A 27,857-nucleotide genomic window follows, 5' to 3' on the forward strand; every position below is an offset into this window, starting at 1 on the left:
AAAAAGAAATTCGCTTCGCAGTATAGCTAATGAATGATGATGGTAGATTCACAAAACTTCGCAGTCCAGTGCGTCTAAGTTCGCATAACTTTTTGCTTTCTACGTGAACCGAAATTTTCTTTTGAGAGTTTAATTAAGAAAAACCTCTTCCAAAAAAAAAATAATATAATTTATGAGGCTTAGAACATCAAAACATTTTGGTACCAAATTCCAGAGTTCGAAAATCTATTCCTTTGAATATGTGCATGTTTGCTAGATTCACAAAATAATATAGTTTCCAAATTGGTAAAAAATTATCTATAAGACTACTACAGATTTAATTAAAATAATTAGAAAATTTGAAAACAGTAAAGAGATTTTAGGAGTTTACTTGGACAAACATTCTTATGGATATACAATAAAATAGTGAGATTTATTGATAATATTAATATATATGTAATTTAAAAGTTTTTGAAAAATAACCTATAATTCAAGAACATTATGTAGCAACCATTTACCACACTGTTACTTCTTTGCTCTATTTATCATTCAACCAAATCTCACTTGAAAGATTAACATAATACATGTATAATAATCTGTTCTCACTTTTTATACTATCTCAACCGCATATTTAGTTTGTTACCTTTCTCCTTCAACCTTGGATCAAAACTTCTGTTAACTTTGCCATTAGAAATCACAGGTTGCACAGTGCTGACTGGTTTTATACTTCTTGTAAACCTTGCCAAAGCTTTAGATGAGGTAGCGTTCTTGGACTTCTCCAACTCATCAGAAGATGATTTCTTCCTCTCGAGAAGAGATGCTGACAACAAGATATTGTTCTCGCTTCCTTTGCTCTGAATCTGTTTTCTCCGTATCTCGCGGAGGGAGTCTGTACCTTTTAGCAAACCAGACCCATGATTACTTGTTCGGTTACCAGACTGCAAAATTCTCATGCCAATGGGACCGATGTCACCCATGCTTTCTGCTCTTAATATTTTAGATTCGTTAGGTGTGGCTCCTAATTTTCCTGCTGAATATTGACACTGAGTTAGCATATGCTCTTGGTGTTGCTGCTCCTTCAACTTTCGTTCAAGCACTTTAATCTGCCATAACATAGAGAAATTATGGTCTAGTAAGTGTAATTATAGTGGGAACACATTATTGTTATGATTTTTTTTTTTATGAATATTATTTTTAGATTTATAATGGTCTAATGGGGAACCTTTTCTTGAAGTAGTTGACATTGTGAGTTCTCATTTTCCATGGTCAGCTTGCTTTCAAGTTCTCTAACCTGTATCAGACAAAAAAGCACATCAGTAAGCATAACATATCATATCTTTATCTTCTTTTGGTGGAAGAACATATCCGTCATTTTGATGGTTCAAAGACAAATTCATCTCAATTGCTGTGATAAATCATCTCAATTGCTGGTTCATTAGTCATACAGTATACAGAATAATGGAAATAATAAGAAGATAAGAAGTTAAAAGGGAGACAAAAGAGAGAATTTGTGCATCTGTACAAAAACAGACAAAATGAAGAAATTTTCACCAGAGCCTACAGTAGTAGTTTTAAGTGGCTGCATATCACTAATTATAGCAGAAAACCAACACTAAAAGCTTGTTTTTGCGATCTGACGTCTAGAAGCACTAGTGGTACGTGTATATATGAATTAAAGTATGATCAAAGAGAAGATAACAGCAAAATACAAATGGATTAGTCCAAGATCATGAGATTCGTTACTATTTAGGCCCTATGCAGGAGTTCTACAAGATAATGAGAGAAAAAGAGAGAGAGAAAGATCTTAAATAGTGGACTAATTCAAAGGTCTCCACTCAATCTTGACTTTGCATTTGTCTTAATTTCCTCACTAACTGACTAAAACAATTGCTGAATGAGAAAGAGACATAACCACATTCAATAATTTCATTGGTTACGCTACCTTTTGTTTAAGGATTCTTGACCGAAGGTCAAATTCTTGTGTTTTGTCTTTAAGTCTGCTCTCAAGTTCTTTGACCTGTGAAGGACATGATAATGAATTAAAAACTTTGTACCTCAACCTTTTTTCAATAAGAGATATTTCCTAAAGAATGAGGTCTAAGTTAGGATGGACTCTGCAATAGCAACTGATGAGAGTGCAGCCACAATACATAATGGAATTCAATTTCTTGTACAATAACTAATAGCACCCTCTTGGACTCAATAAGTGCTAAGATGGTGCTATAATATGTACTCTTACTATGGTTAGTCAAACACATAGAACTTTCAAGTAAGAACCTTGTTTTGAAGAATTATTGACTCTACTCGTTCACGCTCTTTCAGTCTGCTCTCAAGCTCCTCGACCTACAGTAAACATTAAGTTAAATGTCAGCTAATAAGAGTTTAATTATCATCAGTTTTGGAAAGGGAGACAAAACGTCAGCAAGTCAAGCAACCTTTTTCTGAAAATTCAAGCAAATTTCTTCCTTCCCCTGCATTCTGTCAGAAAATTGTGACAACTGCTTCTGGAGTTGTCTGCATAACTCTGTCTTTGAAGCAAGCAGACTTTCAAGTTCATTGACCTTTTCCTGTTGATCTTTGGATAGTTGATCTCTGCCTTTTGCCTTAACCTCTAAATTGTGGAAGCTTTCTTCTAACTTCTGCAATGCCTCATCCTTGGATCTCAATTCTTGTTTTGCTTTATCGACCTTCAGAAGTCCACAGAGAAAACTTTAGCGTATTTAGTCCTCTTAAATATATGTGGCTTTTATCCATGAAAATAGTGTGCTAACAAAACCATATGAACTTACCACGATCTTCAGCTTTTGAAGCTCACCCTTATCAATCTGTCTTTTTGCAGGACCTAGCTCAATTCCCCTAACACGAGTTGCAAAATTTAATGAACTTAAAGTTTCACCAAGATCCTGCTCTGAGGGGCTGATTTGTACAAACATCAGAGTTTTGGAATCTCCCCCTGCAGCACGTATTTCACTAAGCATATGAACCAATAGAGTACTACAAGCACAGCAGAGAAGAAATGGGAATAAAAGGATGTATAATTTGTAAATCAAAGCATTGCACGTTTATCTCATAGAAGGATTAGATTTTTTTTTTTTTTGGCCAAAACAATGAGGCTGTTTTGTTGGATTTCGATCATACTTAAGGATTCAAACATCCATAATCATTTTAATGGGTTCTTCTGAAAGACTGCTTTGAACCTTTCAACACATTTGAAAATTTTTAAGTGTGCGTTGAGAGCTTCTTTTTGTGCACCTCCTTACCTACGCAATCTTGGAGCATGTGAGTAAGCTTGGAATTCCTGTAAAATCACAAGTTAAGTAACAGATCTCCATAATGCCTGATAAAAGTAACCATGACAGAGCAAACCTGTAAGGGATATGATTGCTTTTGGTTGCAAGGGCAGATATTACATCTCCCAGAGCTGAAAGGGACCTATTAATATTTTGAGCTTCCTTCAGCCGTTCTCCTTGCACCTCGGTTTTCGTGAGCCTCTCACTGCCTGCCAAATCCACCAGCCATAGCTTGCTCTTTGTGCACTCACCACTTATCAAATTTTTTGCTCTAACCAATATGCAAAGCATGCTAATATAGAATTAATGAGGAACCATTAGTTACTATGACTTGAGAACTATTTTATAATGAAGTGTAACTAGTAAGAAAGTCAGGATTAACACAGACCAGTGGGATCGGCTACTATGTTCATTGATGTTATTTGATCCTACAGCCCTGGTACTGCTTCCAGCTTGCAAAACCTCCCAAGCCTCATTAATGTTTTCAACTTTCGCTTCAACCATCCCTGCTACATGATGAACTCGTTCAGAAGGTTGCCTTATTTCCAACCTAAAAAACAGTGAAAACTCAGATCGCATTAAGAATTCCTATGATGATTACAATTTTTATTCTGAAACTAACAACAGAAACATAGAAACTCAAAACAATTAAAAACAATCCTACAATCAAGTGCATAAGATTTTAGATTTACCCTTTTGATGTTTGTGTGGTAGCAAGCAAGTCCCTAATTTGCTCGTTGTAGACTTCAAGCACACTAACAGAAATATCATAAATAAAAGTTTCTCTCCTCTCTTCAGCAAATTTAAACAACTGCTCTAAAGTCCTATAATTGACTCCTCGGTTTTGCTTTGTACCCTCCATTGTGAACGTCTTTCCAGTCCCTGTCTGTCCATATGCAAGTATACAAACATTATAGCCATCTAGCACTGAGATTACCACTGGAGAAGCGTCCGCAAATATGTCAGCTGTTACAGAGCAAAACAGAAGTTTTAAGAAAAATACTATGGATATTCTTTCTTGCAGTGAAGACTAAAAGTGAGTTCAACGACCATACAGCATCCATTCATGCTCTCACTAATTGAAGAGAGTATTTAGATCGACAAAATGATTTGAATTAGGAAATTCTGATTATAAGAAAACAGAAGTTTTAAGAAAAATACTATGGATACTTTTTCTTGCAGTGAAGACTGAAAGTGAGTTCAACAACCACAAAGCATCCTTGCATGCCCTCACTAATTGAAGAGAGTATTTAGATTGACAAAATGATTTAAATTAGGAAATTCTGATTATAACTTAGTATAAAACTGCTGTGTGTAGTAAAAAACATTAAGCATCAGGAAATCTTTATCCTTCTTCGATTGCCTACGAGAATACAATTCTGCATTTCCAAATGGAGCAAATAATGCTAGCAAAGGAAATAATAGAAAAGGTTTCTCCATTCAATTATAAAATGGTGAAACAATTTCAAAAACATTTACTAAGATAAGAGGGGGTTTTAATGATAAACTGCATCACCATAAACCAACTAAATTATGCATCACATGCAAACTTTGAGCAATTTAGATAGCCATCTATATTTCAAAAGGTATAGTTTCATTAATGGTTGATACCTTGGTCATCTTTAGGTGTATAAACTCCATCAAATTTAAATATTCTTTTAGTTGAATTGCTTGAGAGTATCCCAATATCTCCATCCTTTGCTGTAGTAAAATCTATAACTGTTTTGAATCCAGCTGAAATCTCCTCCATGCTTAATGGACGGCACCTACAGAATACTCTGATATTTCCTGAAAGTAATAAATAAATTATAAACATAAACAGAAAAAATAGATATCTTGAAAACATGAAAGGAACTTGAAAATGAGTAGCAGAAATGTGCCTTTTGCTACTAGTGCTTGATTATACAGCTTCTTCCTCTTTGCTTGCTCTTCACAAAACTTCACTTTCAGATCATCATATTTTGTGACTGTTAAAATAGGGTTCCAGGATAGAGAGTTATTTTAGGAAAAAAAATTTGGCCATAGAAATCTTTTGAGAGCAGATGCAAACTCACCCAGTGCTTTAACTGCAAATAGCATCTCATTTAATGCAGGTATTGAGTTGGCACACTCATGAGCTTCAATAGAGAGTTGATGGTGTTCTTCCTTCATGGTCTGCAAAAATGATATAATACACTAGTAAATACACATTTAAAAAATTTTTGAAGAAAAATTTATTATTTGCAGCCAAGGTAAATATGTTTTACCTTTATTTTCTTTTGTAATTCATAAATGGAAGAAGCCCACAGTTTCTTATCACGTATGTATTGGGTAGATATTTCCTTCAGTTCAGCTGATTGTTTATCCATTACTTGCTCTAAAATACATCATTCATCAAAAAATAAGAAACCCAAGGTGAATTCCAAGAGCATTTTTTTTCTGTTAATTAAAAGCCTCTACAAATCCAATTAGTTCCTGCCTCACCTAAACGCATGTTCTGGAAGAAATTGTTGTCAAGTTCTGTCTTGACCTTCTCTAGCTGCTGATTCACATTTGTTAAGGACATCCAGGCCTCATAACATTCATCAGCTTTTTGCTGGCACTGCCTCTTGAGCTCAGTTATCTTCCTTTCATATTTGGCAGCAGATTTTGTCAACATATATTTATTCTGCATAAAGCATCAATAAGAAGCCAATTATATTTAACAACTATATTCCCCAAAGATCTAAATGTTGAAATTCCATCTAACCTGACTTGATGAGATGTTAATTTCAGCAGTGCAGTTGCTACATATCAGAAACTCCTGCTTCACCTGACATGCTTCATTCAATTTTAAAGAAAATATGCATATGAATTTAGCGACTTTGACAAAGAAAATATGAGTTTAGGAACTGTCTTACATAAAACCATTGATCTGCAAACCGACATGAAAAGAGAAGATACCAGGTAATTCTGATGCACGTTTTATGCAGATCCCACTAACTATAGGACTTCCACAAACTCCTGCGAATCTTATCAGCATATCCTCATTTTCCCCCACAGAAACTCTAACATCCACCACCTGTAGTGGCTTGTTAGAACCGACAACCGAATAGATATCGAGTTCGGATAAGACCTGCCATTTTATACTGAGATAAGACTTCTCATGATTAATTGAATGAGAAGAGAGAGAGAGAGAGAGAGAGAAGTTTGCTTACTTTCTCTCCCTGGATAAAGACATCAAAAACCCTCATTCCTCTAGGTCCATTTGTATTCACAATTTCAGCAAAATGAAAATCGACCAAATAGTCTCCAGGAGACAAAAAGGGAACCCGGTAACTACAGCTTCCAAATCGTGCTGACTGATAAATGCAGGTTATATCACCACCATCAATTATATTTTCATCTGTTCTTAAAACATCCCCCCCTTCGAAGGAGCTGTCAGGCTGAACACAGTTCCTGTATCCTCCTTCTTTGCATAGAGAGCCACCTCCAGCATTTATAAAAATAACCAAATTGTCTGGAATAAAAAAGAAAACAATGAAATATTCTTAGATTCTGCAGAGTTGACTTTAGTTAAAATTTTAATAGATAGAATAAAAATGACAATACAATACAAATACCTTAAATTTTGAATAAAAAAGTCAATTCTATCAATAATTCTAACTTACGCATATTTCTGAACAAGTGAGAATATCAGTGTTACTAAAAATATGAATAAGATTGGTTGAATTGGTTCAATAACTAACCAAATTATGTAAATTACGATTAACTTCTATCTATCAGATAGTTGAGATGTAAAATAGAATGAGAATATAAAAGAGAATGCTCTCAATCACATCCCAAATTAGTGGCCTCATATAATTCTTGCTCAGAACAGGCCATATAATTCATAGAATCAAGATTCGACTTCCCCCTTCCTTGCCTCTTCATGCATTTTCACATTAAACAAACAACACAGAAATTTTATCATCTTGTTAAAAAGAAAATGGAACTCAAAAGTTTCAAGAAACCTAAGTTTTTTAAAAAGAATGAAGAAGACCTGTACAGTTGGCGATGGTAAACCCAGATTTGATTATCCTTGATCCGGGAATGCACAGAACTGAGTCGACCAAAGCTTCATCACCATCCTCTTCAACACAAGCATATTTCCTGCAGTCACTTCGGATGTTCTTGGAATTGTTTGTACAAGACCAAGAGTTAGTGCGTGGGGTTTTCAGGTCCTGGTGATGGTTTCTATTGAATGACTCCTCTTCCATTTTCTGGGTGGGTGGAACTGAATTCAGCCCCCGGAAACTCTATCGTCTCTGTCTTTGTCGGCTTCCTCTGTTTCTCTTACAGGTGAAATGTCGGCTATTAATTTATTTCTCAAATTTTTTTTTTTTTTTTTTAAATTCAAATTCTTGCGGAGCCTATCACTTGTTTAACCGTTGCTTTTGAATTGAGAGAGCCTCCTGCCGCGGACGGTCAACCAACTAATGGGTCGGGTCATGACCCGATGGAATCTTCCCAATTTATCAAGTATTTTGTGGGTTCGCCGAACTGACCTGCTGATAACGTTTTGACTAAATGCTCCTAAAGCTATTCAATTTATTCTATTTTGTTTAGTTAGGTGTCAAATTTGTCAAACTACTAATGCTAAATTTAGTCTTATGTAATACATTAAAGTCCCATAATATATTAGAATTTCGTAATATATTATAATATTCATAAAAATCACCTTACCATATTTATAAAAATACAGAATTTTAAATGGACAAAAATAACTCATGTTTAAAAAAAATATATATATACAAAATTCAGTAAGTAAAATATTGAATTAATGTACCAAGTTTCTGTCAAGAATATATAACTTTGAAATTCTTTAATGGTAAACTTAATCTTAGAATTCCAAACATAACCTTAATACTAAGAGGCCCTCGGTGATATCTCCATAAAAAAGCAATTCCCCTGGTAACTCAGAGTATGAAATTAATAAAGTGTCCTTTACACGTTTGGAGTGGAATCCTAATACGAAAACCTGTTTTCTATCTTCCAACTAGGGATCACTATTAACTGTTACTATATCAATTTTCAAACGTTGCATACAACGAATTTACAAACTAAGCAAAGTCAGTACTACCCTCTGCGATACATTCTTCCTTCAGCATCATCCTTAATAATATTGCGAAGGGCATCTGAGAAATCAGCAGGCCATAAGACAACGTCTATTTGTGGAAGAACCATTTTCGCAAGATGATCAGCTGCTCTATTAGTCTCGCGCCATGAATGAGTGACCTTAGATTTCTCAAACTTCTGCAGAAGTTCCCAGATGCGCTGCAAACATCTACTAGCCTTCGCATTATATGGTTGTTCTTTGTTAATTGTTTTCACTACACTCATTGAATCAGATTCAACCCATAGTGCTTCACTCCCAAGGCCAAAAGCAAGAACAAGGCCTCTCCAAACAGCCCACAGTTCAACCATGAAGATATCATCCCGGGAAACTTTAGAGACAAAACCACATATTGCATCACCTCTGTGATCACGAAGTATACCGCCAAAACCAGCATTTTCTTGATTAATAGATCCATCAGTATTTAATTTTCTCCACCCAATCTCCGGCTTTTCCCACTGGCACCATCTGATTGATCTAAACACAGGGCCTAGAAGGTAGCTCCATTCAAAACCAACCCTTTCAATTTGGTTTAAGTTTTTGAGCGAAATCTTCTTGCTGGTCTCCCTCATGGTTAAAGAAGATTTGGCCCTGGTCTCCATTACCTCTAATTCCAGCCTTAAGCGTTCTTCCTTTGACTTGTGCCTCCTCCCTTGGAGGTGGTTCTTCAAGCATTTTTCACTTGCAGTGCTAATCAGACAAAGAGCACAGCTCCACTCTTTCTGAACTTCCTTTGAATTATTACTCCAAGAATACTTGTTCCTTGCACTAAAAGTGGGATCAAAAGTTTCCCGGCACGAGTCCATATGGTTAAGGCCATTCCAATCAAACATCCCCACGGCCTGATGCAATGGAAAATCAAGTTAACCATAAGACAAATTTTATTGCTTCAGCTTATGGTTTGTAGAAACCAGTATCCAGGAAATGGGGCCACCAGTATCAAGGAGTAACATGTTACGACATCAAATCGAAGAAAATTCATACAAGAACTAAAAGTCCTCTACAGCAAATAAAAAAATAGAAATTTAAGTTATATTGCAGATATTCAGATCAAAGATCCGAGATCCAATATGTCACAGCTTACTTGGTTCTAATGAACTGTCAATCCCAAACCATCCAACCAACCTACCTGAGAAATGATATAACTCTCCGATTCTTGTCCATTCTTGATGTAATTCCCATCAATTGCATTGAAGGTGTCATTTTGGTTTCTCAGTATAGAATCCTCCTTTGGGATGAGGAATGAATTCCACGTTGACGAATTCCTAATTAAATAAGTTCTTATAAAATGCCTATAGATGTAAGAAGCACCGCGGAAGTAAGGTATCACCAACAGAAGAGTCCCGACCCCCTTTGCATAAGGCCAGAAAGAAAACCTGTTGCAGATAAGAGCATCAAGTGACAAAAATTTTTAAGTCTATATTTGAACAACCCCAAAATTTCGTATAATTCATTTGCAAACACACTTAATTTAATTAAGAGAGGAAGTATATTATATTAGGATGACAAAATCTTCATATGGAGTTAGTATGGTTAAATATTTTCATTTACCATCTTTTAGTTAAACTAAATCTATATTTACAAATTATTTCCACAAAATTTCTAGGTTGTTCTGAATATAGCCTAAGAAAATTTTAGCATATTAAGCACTCAATTCAGCATCTTTGATTCTGCATTATCACACTCAAATTTACATGGTACGTACAATGAAAACCCAATCAACTTTGAAATTTTAGCTAAAAAGGAAACAATCACTTAAGTCCCAATAAGAAAAAATTACCGAGCTTAAGACAAATTACCATTTGAAAAGCTTGCAGAGCTCCAATTCCAAAATCGTGACAGCAGCAAACAGAACCCAGTAAGCAAGACATTGTTGACTTCTGGCGACAGAGCCACTCTCCATTACCTGAATAGAAGCATACCTGCTAAGACCCTAATTTTAGTTAAATGCGGCGGAAATAGCGAATCATCTGTCAAGCACAAAATCAGTCTAGAGAAGCTATAAGAGACGGAGACCTAGCTACTTACAGTGGATAAAACAGAGTAAATGGCGTCCTGAAGAACATCAAAAGAAACTGGTTAACTCCAATAAATTACATCACAAACAAAACACAAGAGAAAATAAATGGCACTGGAATACCAGGAAGGAAAATTAGAAACAAACAATGGGATGGATTCGTCATCGATCAATGGGGAGTTAAAAAAAGAAAAAATTACATACCAGGAAAGAAAATTGAAGATAAAAGTCATTACATCGAGTAGAACTCCCCGAACCATTTCGTCAAATACTATTCTACTTCTCGCCTCTAAGGTCAGTTTCCAAATAGGACAGGATATAGCCAGCTAGATTGAATACGCAGCGTTGCTGAGCCTCTGGTATTATTACATGACTGGCCTTTGTCTCGATTTGAGGAGATAAGACTAGTAGAAGGAAGAAGACTCGAGCCAGGGGAAGGTCAATGGTTACACCGTGTTTGGGAATTCTCTTTAGCGCGCAAAAGCAGGAGTAGAAAAAAAAGAAGAGAATAAAAGAGTAAAGAAAAGGACAAGTAAATTACTGGTGAAGACAAGTAGAGGAAAATAATTATTGTTCGGAAATTTATTATAAGAAAAAAAAAAAACCCTTATTGCTTTTTGAATAATTAAAAATAATATTCTTTTATTATTTTTCTTTTTAATAAAAATGTTTGAATAGGAATAGATTTGTTTTGATATAATATAAAGTATTAAGTATTGAAAGACATAAAATAAAACAAAAATACAAATGGTGTAATGTTTTCATATATGATGGAGCATTTGAGTTTGATCCATATCTTTTATTTTGTTTTAGAGTGTATATATATATATATATATATAAACATTAAATAACATTTACTTTAAATTTTTATCTTTTTAATTAAAAAAAAGGATAATGTATCAAATTTTAAGTGGTTGTTTTCTCAAATTCAAATATTTTTTTTTAATTTATAAACATAATAAATTCGATTAAATTTAATAGAATTTAATAATTTTAATTTTACTAATCTAATAATAAATTAAATTTTTAATAATAAAAATATTTAATTTGATATATTATATTAGCAAGTTTAAACCCACAGTGAAAGTAACAATTTACTAATGATAAAAAAGGCTTCTCTTGATGGTTATATTATAATTCTTTAATAAAAAAATCATGTGTCTAAGTTAATAATATTTACTCTATAAAAAAAATTATAATTTTATTATAAATTTTCTTTAAAAAATAAAATAAACTTTGAATGATAAATATTGTCATAACTTAATTTTATCTTATTAAAAAAATAATAACAACAATAATAAAAATTTATGAAACAGTAAAAAAAAAATAATAATAATAATAAAAAAGAGTATATTGTATAATTCGTTGTATACGGAGATTATGATGGAGGTGAAAAGGAGAGGCAAGTTCTATGGGGAAAAAAAAAGGATTCCAAGTATGAACTAATTTTACATGATCGAAATATTAAAGATATACATTAATATATTAATAAACTTTATTAAAACGTTAATGAGATTTTAGTAACTAAATTAAATTAAATTAAATTAAATTTTGGGTAAAAAAAATTATGTGGTTGATAAATTTCATAAATTAAAAAATTCAATATAATTCTTTTATTATTGAAAATACAAATAAAACTCAGAATATAATTAATTAAACAAACACTAAAAACGAGCTCAACCCAGGTAATATTTTACGAGGAAAGCTAAATTTGTTTGGATTTAGGACCCACTGGTGTTGGTGAAAGGTGGTGGTTGAGGAAAAACATAAATTCTTCTTTTTTTTTTGTCCTTTTGTTTTGATGAGCCTAAACGGCATCGTTTATTCAGCCATAATGACGACACATATGATGTCAGTGAGCTGCGTTTTCGGAAAACACGTATTCTATGTGTTGGGGTAGTTGCTGGTGGTGATGATGTGTACAAAATGGTAAGTATACGTGAACGCGCTAACAACCCAATCCCAATTCAGTTTGCCGAGCGCTTGGTCAATGGCATTTAACTTTGTTCTTTGAATAATTAGGCGTTAAACGAATATAAATTATTTTAAAATTTTTAAAAAAATTAACCTTAATTGATAAGATATCATTGAAAATTTTATTTTTTTCAAATATAAAAATACAAATTTATTTATAGGATAAAAATAATAATTACGTATAGGATATATGAGTTATTATTAATTTGTGTATTAAATTTGAGTTCTTTGTAAATTGTATGAATTTTATTATTTTTATTCCGACACTAGATAAAATGGCATCTTTTCCATTGCGACAGAATTTATTATTATTTTAATCAATTTATTATTATTTTTGTTATTTAATATGAGAAAAGCTTTTTAAAAAAATCAGAAAAAAAGTATTAGTCTCCACAACCTCACTTCGAATAGTTAGTTTTACGGTATTAATTGCGTCTCTTTTTAAAAAATGGATTACTTATCCATTAAAAAAATAGAATTACTTCTCAGAGTCTAGAAGATTCTCTCCCTCCTTTATATATGTGTTCCCCTCTCTGCTTTGGAGTACCTTTCTCTCGTTCTTTTCCCTCTCTTCCCTCCCCCCCACCCTCCTATTCAGGTGCCTTCTCTGTTTCACGAGTCTTCTTACCGGTTCCCTATAGCTCAGCTTAGTAAACATGGCTGGTTCAGGTCATGCACCTAAGATGAAAGTTGGGCCTGTAAATGGAGATAACAGGTTTACAAACCGAGCTTACATGTACAGTCAAGATATGAAAATATACCGCGTCGAATCAATCTCCAAATTGTACCTGGCATCCGTTAATGACAAACTCGTCGTCAGACTATCATATCCTTTTCTTTACATTTGTGTTTCTAAATCTGTGTTTAACGTTCATCTGATGTTTGATTTCAATTTCATATGCCTTTCTTTCTTGTGGATGATACAATTTCCATTGCTTCATTTATTTTTCTAACAGCATTACAACGTTTGATTGCTTCATTTTATACTTCCTCTGTTTTACTTTACTTTTTTGTTGTTGAACGAGAACGGCGACGGCCTCTGTTTGGAAGTTGTATTGATGAAGCTGAAATTATTTTCAATCGGTTTTTTTCCTACTTGTTGTATTTTGATATCATTTTACTTTTTTTTTTGTTTTGAAGTTTTATTTGATTAATAGTTCAATTTCAATCTCAACTCGTTTTGTTTTCGATATATTTTTGGTCTTTGACTTCTTTATTTTTTGTAAAATTCAATCTTCATCTTCAACAACTTCATTATTGGCCTTTTGTTTTAGTCTTCTTATAATATTTTATTATTTGGTCAATTATACATCTGTTTAAGGTGGTGTCTTATTCCTTTTTGTTACCTTCAAGTTTTTTCCTCTCTGTCTCCATGAAACACACCTTTAACAGAAGAACACAGAAGATAATAGCATCAAGAAAGGCGAAATTGGCCTCAACGATCAACACTGCAGCTTCGCACAGACCAGCATAGGGGACTCTGCAACAGTGACTCCGTGAGTCTTTTATCTTTAACTAATCCTTTCTTAGTTTTTTACTCGTTGACTTTTTGGCATTTTTTGATCAAGTCTCACAATATTGATAATCTTGTTTTTGCAGATTCAATCTTCCTCATGCTAATTTTGACATCACGGAGCTCTACTTGCAATTGAAATTCTCTAACAACATAGAGGTATAATTTTCTTTTGTTTATTTACCGGCTCCAAGTCCGGGGTTAACCGAAATTTTTGCTGCTTGTATAGATTTATGCTCGTGACTTGGAGAAAAAGCTAAAAGATCTATTTAACCATCAGGTAATTTTCCATTCATGCCATTTTGTTCAGTTCCTTAAATAATAACACAGATATTTGAATTTTTTTTTTTTGGGAAAAAAAAATTGCAGATAGATACACATGCAAAATACGATTACACGTGATATAATTAAGAAGTTTACAAAACAGGGTTTGTGTATAATCTACGGATCTAACCTGGTAATATTATTACATGAAAAAAACATAAGAAAGTATGAATAATAGATTGAGGTTTAAAAACAATTTGATTTTTTTTATTTAGTTTGTTATTAGAATTAGAATCACGTACTTGAATTATGACTTTTATTTTTATTAAAGTTTATTTAAACAGAATAAATGTTTTTATTTTATTTTATTTTTGCGTATAATTCGGTAGAAATTTTGTATGGATTCATTTTTGCGCTGCAGTTCTTGTTGTGATGCAAGCTGATCTCTTTTTTAGAAGCGGCTTATGCTTTGCTTTCTAAGCTGCAGGTGTTTTTTTTATTGGGAATTTATGATTGTACTTTGTAATTTTTTTTAGATATTTGTTAATAGATAAATATTTTACCTTTTTTAATAAAAAAAGTTTATCTAATTTTGTTATCTACCAAATATGCAAGTAATACGGTTTTCTTCCCTGGACTCTCTAAGGTTGGATTCGGAGACTCTGCCAGTTTGGTTGACAAAGTAGAAAAATATCTATGATTTCATGAAACTAAAAGAAATATGAATGACTTCTTTTTAGTGTTGCAAGATCTAATCCAGCTATAAATTGAGTGCTTATACTGAAATAGTTTAAACCTTTTCGTCCAAATGCATATATTCTGTTTGAATAAAAGGCATGAGACTGATTTAATTGCTCTTAGAATAATATCTTGGAACTCGGAAAGTTCTCCTAATTTGCAGTTTCTATTGTTTTTAGTGAATTTAATTATTATCTCTAAAACATAGCTTCTGCTGGATTTGAATGTTGTTTTTGCAGTTACTTCTTCGTAATTTTTTTTGACATACAATAATATGTTACTCTCACATTAAAAACCTTTTATGTTAAAATTCTTATAGGTGCTGTGCTTAAATCAAAGTATTTCGTTCGAATACAAAGGAGTCATCGGTGCATTTACTGTTGTTCGTATCTTCATGGCCCAAAAGAATTCTTATAATAAACAGGGGATGATATCTCAATCAACGAAGATATTCTTCAATTCCTCTAGCATTAAGGTAATTTTTTCTATAATATTATTATATAAGATTGTATATGAGATAAATTTAAATATATAAAACTATTTATACTTAGTTTAACTATAGACAATATAAATTTTGTCAAAAGATAATAAAATTAATCTTTCACGGACAATTTAAAAATTTTATTTTGAATTTTATCAATTTCAATGAAATTTGAAATGTATATATCACTTCAATTCTATATAAGTTCCATGTAAGATTAATTGTTATTATTTAAAGAAATTTTTTCACCATATTACAATTGAACTATATATAAAGTTTTAAATGAATTTTATAAATGTGCCTAGATTTGTTATAGACAACTTATTTTTTAAAATCTTATGTTTTCTTTGTTCTAACATGATGTAAATTACTTCTTGCAATTAAACAGATATTAAATCAAGAATATGTGCCTAAAACAATGTTCTGGAGGGAAATAAATAAAGATGCAGCAGAGCAAGAACTGATGTTACTTGGCATTGGCGGCATGGGCGGAATCTTCACAACTATATTCCAAAGGGTTATAGCAACAAGAATTCATCAAGGGTAATAGTCTCCTTACTTCTGATTTCTTGCAGAGAACGTCAATAGGAGTTTCTTAGTATACAATATGCATAATAAATTATGTTAATTTAAAAAATGTGAGATAATTTTTAGTCTAATTATTATATGTGATTTTAGAATTTGATTTTCTAATTGAATTATTTTTCGTTTTCTACCTCATTCCTTTGTGCATATGGTTTAGAGTTCGGGTTTGGGAGCCTTACCTGCTTCTTTTTTGTTAACCTACTATCTTCATGCCTTTAACGGATCCATTGGTGGCCTTCCATGTCTATATTAATTTCATTTTTTATTGATAGTTCATACGTACTTAAACTCCAAGTTAATTGATTACTTAACCAAATTGTTTTATGGAAGTATTAATGTGTTTTTATTATTTTAGACCAATGATTGAACACGTAAAAGGAATTCTTCTATATGGACCTCCGGGAACTGGAAAGACCTTATTAGCGGCAAAGCTTGCAGAAATTTTAGGTGCTAAGTTAAAGGTTTGTATCTTGACAGAATTAATAATACATGTAATAGATACTCATTTTTTTGTTAGAATATGGAAAATTTTCGCAATTTTAAACCAGATTTTGCAATTATTAAAAGATGGAAACTTTTTGTTATTCAACCCATTCCAATATTTCTTTACATATATCTAAATATTTTTTTTGCTTTTCCACCTTCTATGTAAAATATAGTTATGATAGATGATTGTCTTAGTTCGTGAAGCATTTAATATACTAAAATTAAATTTTAATTTTTTTGGCTACAATTTAGTTTTTAAACATAGAAATAATTTTGAAAAAAGAAACTAACATAATTTATTTATAGAGTTTAAAAGTAATAGTAATTAAAAATTAACATAAATAAACTTAACAGTAAAAATTAAGATGTTTCATTAGCATAATAGTAATATACGTTAGGGAAAAAAAGGAGACCTACAATAGTCATTTTCTGTTTTTTTTTTTCCCCCTAATTCCTAGTTCTGTGTGAAATATTTTTCCAAACAATATTCAGTGCTACTCAAGCAAGAAAAAATAACTTTTGTCATTTCTATAAATTTCTCATGAAATATATTATTTTGAAATAATACTATAAGTTCATAGATTAAATTGTGGTTGAAAAGAAAAATTCTTGATTGAACTACAACATATTCTTTTATTCGAAGTTTAGGTTGGTAATTTGATATTCTGATCATAAGTTTACAAGAGTAAAAGTAAAAGGACATGGAACTCTTAATTTCAAGGTTAGCTAGTTAGATCTAATTATCAAAGCATTACACGGTTAAAAAAAATGGCAGGTTGTGAATGGACCTGAGTTATTGGCACAGTGGATGGGTGAATCAGAGCAAAATGTGAGAAAATTATTTGATGAAGCCATATCAGATTACAAAACTCATGGTAAAATTTATTTGCAATCTTCGGTTTTCTTTACTTTCTTCTTTTTTTTTTTGTTTTTTTTGTTTTTTTAAAAGTTTACTAGAACCTTCTTGTTTCATTCGTTTTCCCAGGAGATCAAAGTTCCCTCCATGTTATAATATTAGATGAAATTGATTCTATTGCGCAGGTATTCCTCTTTATTTCTTATGTTATAATCAGAATCATATATTTGGCGTAGGGTCCATTTTGAAAGGAATTATGGTGTAATTTTAAGTATACGGAAATGAAGATATAAAATCTGGCCATCACAACAAACTATTGAACTCTCTCCTTGAATAAAGTTACGTTTAATATATTCAATGTATGTTAATACTATGTTTTGGAGAACCAAGTAATTCACATTCCTCCATCTTCCATAGTTTCTTTCCCTTCCCCTTCCAGAAAAACTCTTGACATTGATTGTTGAATGAAAAATTTTAAGTCGCCTTCTTGACATCCAATTGTTGATACAAATGCAGAAAAGAGGAAGAAATCCTGCAGATACCGGAGGTGATAGGGTTGTTAATCAACTGTTAGCAATGGTATTTTTTGTAGTTATTAGTAGTTATTTATGAAATTTTGTGAGAAATAAAAAAAAAAATCAAATCTAATCAATTGTAACTTTTCAGATCAACGGTGTCAACGGAATAAACAACATTCTTGTCATTGGAACCACCAATAGGAAAGATCTGATAGATGATGCACTATTAAGGTTTAATTTTGGTTTTTGATACATAAGTTTAAAGTTTTTATATTAATAAATTATTAAGATATTAATTATTTTTAATAAAAAAATCATATATTTTAATAATTAAATGATATTTGTACATAAATAACAATATAGTTAATTTTCTAACAAATTTTCAATTGAAAATATATATGAAACTTATGATTCTAACTCAAACTTAAATTCTCGTAAAGAGAATGAAAATATCTATCATCCCACTAAGGGATTGTTGATATTAAAAGTTCATTTTTGAATAAGCTTTGATGGCACTAGGGTCTTATGTAAAAATTTATTTAGTAAAAAAATCACGTTTAAATAAGAATATTGTGATATTAAAATTTTATTATGTAAAAAAGTGTTCTATCTGAAATGAATAAGTCTTTTCAAATATATATATTTTTGTTTTATTTTGAATATATTATTTTTTTTAATAATTATTCAACTTATTTTGCATATAGATCTGGACGATTAGAGCTTCATATTGAGGTAGGTTTACCAGATGAGACTAGCCGTCAAAATATTTTAAAAGTCCACATGGAGCAGCTGCCAAGAGAGATTATGCTCCTTCCAGATATAAACCTCCAAGAAATTGGTGTGTGGAATAATACTCCTGATAAATTCTAGTAAATTACTTTCTAAAGCTATGTTGAGTAAATTCATATTTTTAAAATTTATTTGAAAAGTATAGTTACTTTAATTAGAAAGATATATATTTTATTAAAAGATGATACACAACAAACTTAATAAAGAACTTCAACTAAAATTAAAGTTAATCAAAATAGAAATGTATTATTTTAGTTCTATTTCAAATATTCTGTGCACTCAGTTTCTATAATTTTGATGGAATTTTTATCATTTCTTAATTAAACTAAAAATGCATTTTGAAATGAACTTCATAAAAATTCTTCTTTTTTACAATCATATCCTTCAGAATGTTGATGATAATTATGAAATTAATATTGGTATATGCAGCCAAAAGGACAAGTGGTCTTAGTGGCGCGGACCTTGCTAGTATTGTTAAGCATGCTGTAGCACATGCCTCATGTACAATATCAGATAAGAGTGAACAAACTAAGATCAGCCATCGTGACTTTATCCAAGCCATGGATGAAAAACGGCCAACAGCTTATAAGAAATCACTTGAAGCTTTTGAAAACCTCAGGTAAAAAAGAAAAAGAAAAAGTTGCACTTGTATCTGTTTTTTGAAAAATATTGCTGGTAGGTTCAAGATTGGGGTCATAATTGACATTTTATAGTGTATAAGTAATCACGTCAATGAGGTTGCATTTAGCCCAATTTTAACCTAGTTCTTACTTCTAATTTTTATATTAATTTTTTTTATATAATTAGAATACTATTTAGAGTGTTTAACATAACATTCTTCTAGAACTTGAATTTCTTTGATTTTTTTTATATATAAGAGTTAAAAGTTATAATGTTAAAGAATTTGATGCGAAGAGGTAGTTATTTCGACATAATAAATTATTTTGCAATCATGCATTTTAGCAGTAATATAAGAAGTAGAATTTAAAATTGAATGAGAAATGAGCTAAATGTAATATAAAAAGTCAAAGATTATAATTGCATCAGTCAACTAGTAGCACTTATTGGGAAGAGATTTTTCTCTGCATAATTCTCAATGTAGTTTAATTCAGATGTGTTTTTTATTTGCTAATTCGGCATGCTTCTCATCTAATGACTAATAAAAAGTTAAATTCTATGCAGATCTCGCGCTATGATAAAGTTAGATTCATTTTATGAAACAAGCAACGTGATTAAAGGAGCAATCACGCAATTTTTTCACAGCGAGAAACATAATGTCCTGACCTGTCTTTTATTTGGTCCATGCGGATGGTAACTCATTAACTTTATTAGAAATTTGAGTTTTTTCTTATCATTCAATTAAGTGTTTCATAACTATTTTAATAATGTACTTACTCTTCATGATCAGTGGCAAAACTACTCTAGCAGCCTTTATTCCGGAAAATGTTTCATTTCAATATGTGGAAATGGTATTTATCTAAACTCCAGTTTGTGTTTGATTCAATTTTCTTTAAGCTCTTAGGAAATTCTTATTTATAATTCTCGTATTAGTCTTAATATAGATATTCTAAATTATAATTGATGGTATTATTTTTACATTAAAATTAGTTTACAGTGAGCATTCAATTCATGTACTTTAAAATGGTGATTGAATTCCCACCGCCAAGAAATTCAAATGGGGATGGTGGTTGGTAACCATTCAAATGAAAAGATTATCTCTTAATTATACTTGTTAAAATTCGATATGCAAATTGGAACAAAAAATTGACTAGTAATTGAACCAAATTGACTGTGGAAGAAAATGGAATGCATCATGGTGAGTCATTTATTTTGTGTTCTATTGCATTTTATTTCAAAGTTTATGTTGTCTTAACAAATGCAGGTCTCATCTAATTCCCTAATTGAACTATCTAAAGAACAGAAAGTTGAAAAACTTGTCCAGGTTTGTTACTACATTTATGAAATTTTTTGTATAATTATTCCTACAATAAAAATTTAAGAATAATTTTCTTTTTGAATATCCTCATAAAATTGCTTCTAGGTTTTTGAAGATGCTAAGAAATTCCAATCAAGCTTTATTTTGCTTGATAACTTAGAAAGGTATGTATTAGGAAATAAATTGAACCAGATTCAATTATTCAAAAATTTTGAATTGATACAAACTATACAATCTATTATTTATATTAAATATGTTATGCCCATGTAGTTAAAAGTATAAATAAAACACAGTTTATTATGTCTCTTACTAAACTCTTAACTTTTAGGAAAAAGCTCATGTCCATAAAGACATAATATTAGTTATCAATTTATGTACTTTCTTGCTTAATTAGATTTAAAATTTTGAGAACTTATTCCATGTTATAACGTGTAGGCTGGTGGAATATAATCCACTTGGAGGCACTTGTTCAGGAACCATTCTTAATACTCTACTAGATCTGCTTAAAGAGTCTCCGGAGGTTCTTTCCATAACTGCTCTTTCAAATATGACTTCTATGTTTTTCAAATGAAATTTACAGAACTTAGTTAATGTGTTTTTGTTTTTCTTTCATTTTATTAGAATAACAAAATGCTCGTCGTAGGAACTACAAACAATAAAAGCATAATGGAAAAAATGGGATTATATCAAGTCTTTACACTTCATTTGGAAATTTCCTTGTTGCAACAGCGAGACATTCTTCAGGTAAAATATTTTATTTTTGCATCAAACTAAAAAAGACTTAAAATTATTTATGAGATATTACATGATTTTTTTTCAATAAAATCTACACTTTGATATAAAAAAGGATGATACCAGTAGAATACAAGAAGAATCATTAATATGCTTTCTCAGGTATATAAGAATGGTATGTAAAGAATGATTGCATACTCATGTTTATATTACTTTTTAAATACTTATCAATGAGGAAGAACTATCTCAATTATGGTTATCGTTATATACTTCTAACATTTTACTATAATTTTTAGATTTCTAAATATTTCAACGTTGTTAGCCTGGATGAGATGGAAGAGCTAGAAACACGACTTAGTGGTGTAAGTTAATCACTACAATGAATTTTGATTAATTCATCTTTCAGTATATATATATTTTTTTTAATTTCACAAAATTGAAAAAATTATCATGGCATCATTTTTTAATTTTCAGGTGTCTCTCAAAACATTTTGCAAATTGATTGACATGCTTTCAATGGGAAAGCTGGAAGATATTTTAACAGGTCAAAAACATATTGACATTGAAGTTTTCTTTAAATATCTTGCACTCTTCACGTGATCATCTATTTATTGTTTATCAAGTGGTAGCAGGCAAGTCTCTACACTTTCAATAGAATGATATATTTATATTGGGATGATATATTTAAAAATTCCAATTCTATTAAAAAGATCAAATTGATTACTTTATTATTTTTAATTTAATTTTTAATTTTGTTTTAAAAAAATTATTATCAATATTAATATATCTAATATTATTATATAAATATTCATATTACAAAAGACGTATTCATGTGACTCTTAAATTATAAATATATTACTAACATGATAATTATGTGACTTATTCTATTATTATAAGTTTACTATTTTGCAGCATTATATTTTTAGGTGTCATTAAGTTGAATGATTTTTTTCTACTTTTATGTTTTATTAATTTTTTTATAATTTTATATTTGTTGAGAAGTGTAAAGTGTATATAAGTACGGTAAAATGTATATTTATTATATATCACTCTTGTTGTAACTAAGTATTTTTTTTATAATTATATAAATGTATATTTATAAGACTCTAATATTTTATAAAATATGAACTTTTCATTCTTCACATGTTATCAAAATTCTAAGTTTGAGAGATCTTTACAAACTCTATTTAACCTTCATTAGTGAAATAAAAGAACCTTAAAGTTTGTCAACTTTTATAGTTGGCCACTACTTTTCAGACATCAATCACCCTGTAGTAGCTACCAATAACTAAGATTGGCCTTCACTGGCAGGAGAAATAACCCAATCAAGCCATCTTCCGCTCAACTTTTAGTAAATTGCGCACACTAACAAACATTTCTATCCGTCGCACACCTCTAATATCATCTAATTAGATTCTCGCATGCTTGCTTCCTATTGTGTAAATTTAATAAGAGATGAACATTACCATGTACAAATTCAAGCGCATGGTATTTATTGGTACTCTAGTATATTTTTTCTCTAAATTAAAATAAATATGTTTCAAATAATCTCTTTATAATTTAAAGTACATGTTCATCTCAACAATCACTTATTCTTGTTGTACGTAATTGATCATTTTGAATTAAAAGAAATTTTTTTTTATCAAATAATCACATTTATGATAATAAAAATTCATGAACCAAAAAATAAAAAATGTAAGCAAAAAGATTTAATGAGTTTACATTTATCATAATAAAAATTCATGAAGCAAAAAATAAACAATGTATGTAACGCCCGGAAAATTTGGAAAAATTTATTATTTTATTATTAAATATTTTTATTAAGTTTTTTTTTTTTTTAAAAAAGAGAGCGCCACGTCAGCAGCCACGTCAGCAAACCCAGTCAGCAGTCCTGGTCAACCAGGACTTGCCACGTGGCAAAACCACGTCGACCGGGGGCGGGCCACGTTGGCGATCTGCGTACGCGCGATCGGACGGCCCAGATCAAGCGTGCGCACGGACGGCCAAGATTAAATCAAAATGAATGGCTGAGATCAAAAGGCAAAAGGGTATAAATAGAACCCCCACACCTGACTACAAAAACCCTAGCCGCCTGCCCTCGCCGGAGAAGACGAACCAGACGCCGGAGAAGCCGGCCGCCGCCACCCGCCGCTGCACCGGGGAGATTTTCGACCGCCGATCGAGGTAAATTTCATACCCCCGACTCGTTTTTCCACGCGGATTTCCCCTGTGGCCAAATCGGAGCCAAAATCCTGGCCAAACGGCCGGAAAACACCGCCGAAACCCAGCGGCGGCGCCGCGCCTCTCCTCGATTTTTGCCTCCGATGAGGCCATTCCCGACCTCCGTTTGATGCAATTTTTATATCACCGTGATCACCATTCTTTTCTCTACAGGTTGATCGGAGCCGAATCACCAAAACACGAACCTCACCGGAGAGTCGCCGCATTCGAGAGCACCGCTGCCGGTAAGCTTCGGTTTTTCGTAATTTTTTGGCCCCCCGAGGGCCCTAGGGTTGTTTTATCGCAAGGACCGATGCAAGTGTGGCCGAATTCGGCCGAAAACGGCTGAAAACGGCCAACCCGAAGCGAATCGCCGCCGTGCCGGAATTACGATATTGGCCAAAAAGGGGCCCTGGGCCTAATTTGGAATTTTTTGGAACACGTGCAGGTACCAGTAGTGAGTTTCACTTCCCCAGAAAAAATTCAGGGAAAATTAGGGACAGCCTGTAGGGTCACTGTGAAGCCGTGTTCGGACCCCGAAACGAGTAAGGACCCCTCACCCTATTTTCTATCACGGTATTAAAGTTCAATAATGATAAAACGGTATTTCTTGAATCAACGAATGTGTGAAATTGCTTAAGGTCGCTAATGGAGCACGAGTCTAGTGTGTTTGTCGGTTATGTAGCACCCGGAAAGGAGGGGGAAAAAAAAAAAGGGGGGGGGGCCACGTCAGCAGCCACGTCAGCAGGCCCGGTCAGCAGTCTCGGCCAACCGGGGCCTGCCACGTGGCAAGACCGCGTCACTCCGAAAGGAGCCACGTTGGCGATCAGTTGCAGGGTGCACAGGTCTTTTCTAAAATAGATCTACGATCAGGTTACCATCAGGTAAAAGTGAGAGCAGAAGACATCCCCAAGACGGCATTCCGAACTAGGTACGGACACTATGAGTTCCTGGTTATGCCGTTTGGGCTAACCAACGCCCCGACCATCTTTATGGATCTAATGAACAGAATCTTCAGAGAGTTTTTGGATAAATTTGTCATCGTGTTCATCGATGATATCTTAGTCTACTCAAAGAGTAGAGAAGAACATGCTCATCATCTTGCCCAAGTCCTCCAGGTACTCAGGGAAAAGAAGTTGTATGCAAAGTTGAGCAAGTGTGGATTTTGCCTCGAGCAAACCGCCTTCCTAGGACATGTTATATCGAAGGAAGGGGTGTCGGTGAACCCCGAAAAGGTTGAAGCGGTACTTGGTTGGGAAAGGCTGACAACAGTTAAGGAAATTCGCAGTTTCCTAGGGATGGCGGGTTATTACCGCCGGTTTGTCGAAGGGTTCTCCAGTCTAGCGGCCCCTCTAACCCGACTCACAAAGAAGAATGCAAAGTTTGATTGGAATGAGAACTGCGAAAGGAGTTTTTCAGAATTGAAGAAGCGACTGACTACTGCACCCGTGCTGGCTCTACCGAGTGGATCAGGAGGGTATACAGTTTATAGTGATGCCTCCTATCTGGGCCTGGGTTGTGTCCTGATGCAGCATGGAAAGGTTATAGCATATGGGTCTAGACAGCTAAAGAATCATGAGAAGAACTATCCTACCCATGACTTGGAGCTTGCCGCAATCATACACGCCTTGAAAATCTGGCGCCATTATTTATATGGAGAGACCTTTTAGATCTACACCGATCATAAGAGCTTGAAGCACATCTTCACGCAGAAGGATCTCAACATGCGTCAGAGAAGGTGGATGGAACTCCTCAAGGACTATGATTGTGACATCCTATACCATCCAGGTAAGGGCAACGTAGTAGCCGATGCCCTCAGTAGGAAGAGTGCAGGCACCCTAGCCCATCTGATGGTTCGGAATGCAGGTCCATTGGGGCTACGCAGCAGGTTCGACTGCAAGATCTGAAGAGGGCCACATGTTTGAGCCACCTAGCAGTCCAACCCGAGTTAATCCAAAGAATAAAGGAAGCCCAGTCAATCGACCCCGCCCTAGTAAACCGCAAGAAGGATGCAGAACAGGGAGTGAACTCAGAATTTCAGATCTCTGCCGACGGATTGATTCGTTTCAAGGACAGAATGTGTGTCCCAGACGACAATGAATTAAAAAGAGACATCATGACAGAGTCCCATAGTTCAAGGTTCGCCATGCATCCAGGAAGTACAAAAATGTACCAAACTATGCGACCCCGATTCTGGTGGAATGGGATGAAGAGAGATATAGCCGACTTTGTATCTAAGTGCTTGGTATGTCAGCAGGTCAAAGCAGAACATCAACGCCCAGGGGGGTTGCTTCAGCCTTTACCGATTCCAGAATGGAAGTGGGAACACATCACCATGGACTTCGTATCGGGACTACCCAAGGCACGATCGGGACACGATGCCATATGGGTAATTGTTGACCGACTCACTAAGTCTTCCCACTTCCTGGCCATCAGAATGACTGATTCGTTGGACAAGTTGGCAAGAATGTATGTCCGGGAAATAGTCAGACTGCATGGGGTCCCAGTAACAGTGGTATCCGACAGGGATCCCAGATTCACTTCTCAGTTTTGGAATAGTTTCCAGCAAGCTATGGGAACAAAAGCTGTCCCTTAGTACTGCCTTCCACCCCCAAACCGATGGACAATCAGAGAGGACAATCCGTACGCTGGAGGATATGCTCCGAGCTTGTGTCCTTGACTCCGGAGGCCATTGGGACGACCATCTACCCCTGATAGAGTTTGCCTACAACAACAGTTACCAAGCAAGCATCGGCATGGCCCCATACGAGGCGCTATACGGGCGTCCGTGCAGGTCACCGATTTGTTGGGAGGAAGTGGGCGATAGAAGATTGTTTGGCCCGGATTTGGTGGAAGAAACCACGTCCAAGATAGTTAAGATCAAGAAGAACATCCAGACAGCTCAGAGTAGGCAGAAGAGCTATGCTGATACCCGGAGGAGAGACCTGGCCTTTGAGAAAGGTGACCGGGTGTTTCTTAAAGTCACCCCCTTCAAGGGAATTAGTAGGTTCGGCAGAAGGGGAAAATTAAACCCCAGATACATTGGACCCTTTGAAATCTTAGACAAGATTGGTACCACTGCCTACAGACTTGCACTGCCCCCTGAGCTCTCCCGGGTTCACAATGTGTTTCATGTATCTATGCTGCGCAAGTACAATCCGGACCCTTCTCATGTCGTGGCTCATGAACCGCTTTCACTCCGAGAGGACTTGTCTTATGAAGAAGTATCGGTCAGTATCACGGACTGAGAAAGTAGAATACTCCGTAACCGGAAAATATCATTTGTAAAAGTCTTGTGGCAGAACCACACGCCTAGGGAGGCGACTTGGGAGCTGGAATCAGAATTTAGGGCCCAATATCCTCATCTGTTTGATCAAGAGTAATGAGGCAAATTTGGGGACCAAATTTCTTTATGGGGGGGAGAGTTGTAGCACCCGGAAAGGAGGGGAAAAAAAAAAAAAAGGGGGGGAGCCACGTCAGCAGCCACGTCAGCAGGCCCGGTCAGCAGTCCCGGCCAACCGGGGCCTGCCACGTGGCAAGATCGCGTCACTCCGAAAGGAGCCACGTTGGCGATCCGCGTGGGTGCGATCCGACGGCCCAGATTCAATCAAAAACGAACAGCCCAGATTAAAACGAAATGAACGGCTGTGATCAAAAGGCAAGGGGTTATAAATAGAACCCCCACACCAGACCACAAACCCTAGCCGCCCGCCGCTCGCCGGAGAAGACGAACCAGAGGCCGACCGCCGCCACCCGCCGCCGCACCGGGGAAATTTCCGACCGCCGATCGAGGTAAATTTCATACCCCCGACTCGTTTTTCCCCGCTGATTCCTCCTATGGCCAAATTGAGGCCGAAATCCCGGCCAAACGGCCGGAATACGCGGCCGAAACCCAGCGGCGCCGCCGCGCCCCCTCTCGGTTTTTGCCTCCGACGAGGTCCTTCCCGGCCTCCGTTCGATGCAATTTTTATATCACCGTGATCACCATTCTTTTCTCTACAGGTTGACCGAAGCCGAATCACCAAAACACGAACCTCGCCGGAGAGCCGCCGTACCCGAGAGCGCCGCCGCCGGTAAGCTCCGCTTTTCCGTGATTTTTTTGGCCCCCCGAGGGCCCTAGGGTTGTTTTCTGACAAGGACCAATGCGAGTGTGGCCGAATTCGGCCGAAAACGGTCAAAAACAGCCAACCCGAGGCGACTCGCCGCCGCCAGCGGCGGCGCCGTCGCCGGAGCACGGCGGAGCCGCCGTGCCGGAGTTGCGATTTGGGCCGAAAGAGGCCCTGGGCCTAATTTGGATTTTTTTTGGAACACGTGCAGGTACTGTTAGTGTGTTTCAGTTCCCCGGGAAAAATTCAGGGAAAATTAG

General features: G+C 34.5%; 3 protein-coding genes across 6 annotated transcripts; 1 reads left to right on the forward strand and 2 right to left on the reverse strand.

Moving 5' to 3' along the window:
* Positions 1-391: 391 nt before the first annotated feature.
* Positions 392-7,680, reverse strand: LOC110818813 (kinesin-like protein KIN-14R). The gene is made up of 19 exons (XM_088221562.1): positions 7,270-7,680; positions 6,446-6,747; positions 6,192-6,363; positions 5,998-6,068; positions 5,733-5,916; positions 5,516-5,625; positions 5,324-5,423; positions 5,150-5,236; positions 4,881-5,057; positions 3,962-4,235; positions 3,658-3,819; positions 3,346-3,561; positions 3,240-3,277; positions 2,769-2,932; positions 2,415-2,666; positions 2,257-2,322; positions 1,922-1,996; positions 1,202-1,270; positions 392-1,082 (listed from the first exon to the last, which is right to left on the reverse strand). The coding sequence occupies exons 1-19, from the start codon at positions 7,484-7,486 to the stop codon at positions 594-596; spliced, it is 3,225 nt and encodes a 1,074-aa protein (XP_088077688.1). The 5' UTR covers positions 7,487-7,680; the 3' UTR covers positions 392-593.
* Positions 7,681-8,153: 473 nt separating this feature from the next.
* On the reverse strand, positions 8,154-10,897 carry LOC110818742 (uncharacterized). 3 transcript variants are annotated; one of them, XM_022047713.2, is made up of 5 exons: positions 10,604-10,897; positions 10,411-10,437; positions 10,182-10,288; positions 9,512-9,758; positions 8,154-9,224 (listed from the first exon to the last, which is right to left on the reverse strand). In XM_022047713.2, the coding sequence occupies exons 3-5, from the start codon at positions 10,283-10,285 to the stop codon at positions 8,346-8,348; spliced, it is 1,230 nt and encodes a 409-aa protein (XP_021903405.2). In that variant the 5' UTR covers positions 10,286-10,288; positions 10,411-10,437; positions 10,604-10,897; the 3' UTR covers positions 8,154-8,345. The 3 variants fall into 3 exon arrangements, with proteins under 3 accessions (XP_021903405.2, XP_021903403.2, XP_021903404.2); XM_022047711.2 differs by having other exon boundaries at positions 10,182-10,307; XM_022047712.2 differs by having other exon boundaries at positions 10,182-10,304; positions 10,604-10,896.
* Positions 10,898-12,925: 2,028 nt separating this feature from the next.
* On the forward strand, positions 12,926-22,047 carry LOC110818850 (vesicle-fusing ATPase-like). Of its 2 annotated transcripts, XM_088221563.1 has the most exons (22): positions 12,926-13,198; positions 13,773-13,869; positions 13,973-14,045; positions 14,116-14,166; positions 15,208-15,363; positions 15,758-15,912; positions 16,310-16,415; positions 17,216-17,315; positions 17,426-17,481; positions 17,813-17,875; positions 17,963-18,045; positions 18,519-18,652; positions 19,033-19,222; positions 19,786-19,914; positions 20,012-20,072; positions 20,486-20,545; positions 20,645-20,703; positions 20,975-21,059; positions 21,161-21,283; positions 21,387-21,446; positions 21,568-21,633; positions 21,746-22,047. In XM_088221563.1, exons 1-22 carry the CDS (start codon positions 13,030-13,032, stop codon positions 21,869-21,871), a joined length of 2,202 nt encoding a protein of 733 aa, XP_088077689.1. In that variant the 5' UTR covers positions 12,926-13,029; the 3' UTR covers positions 21,872-22,047. The 2 variants fall into 2 exon arrangements, with proteins under 2 accessions (XP_088077689.1, XP_088077690.1); XM_088221564.1 differs by lacking the exon at positions 21,387-21,446.
* The last annotated feature ends 5,810 nt before the right edge of the window (positions 22,048-27,857 follow it).

This window comes from Carica papaya, chromosome 1, assembly GCF_054855325.1.
Source record: "Carica papaya isolate Zhongbai chromosome 1, ASM5485532v1, whole genome shotgun sequence".
NCBI classification, from domain to species: domain Eukaryota; kingdom Viridiplantae; phylum Streptophyta; class Magnoliopsida; order Brassicales; family Caricaceae; genus Carica; species Carica papaya.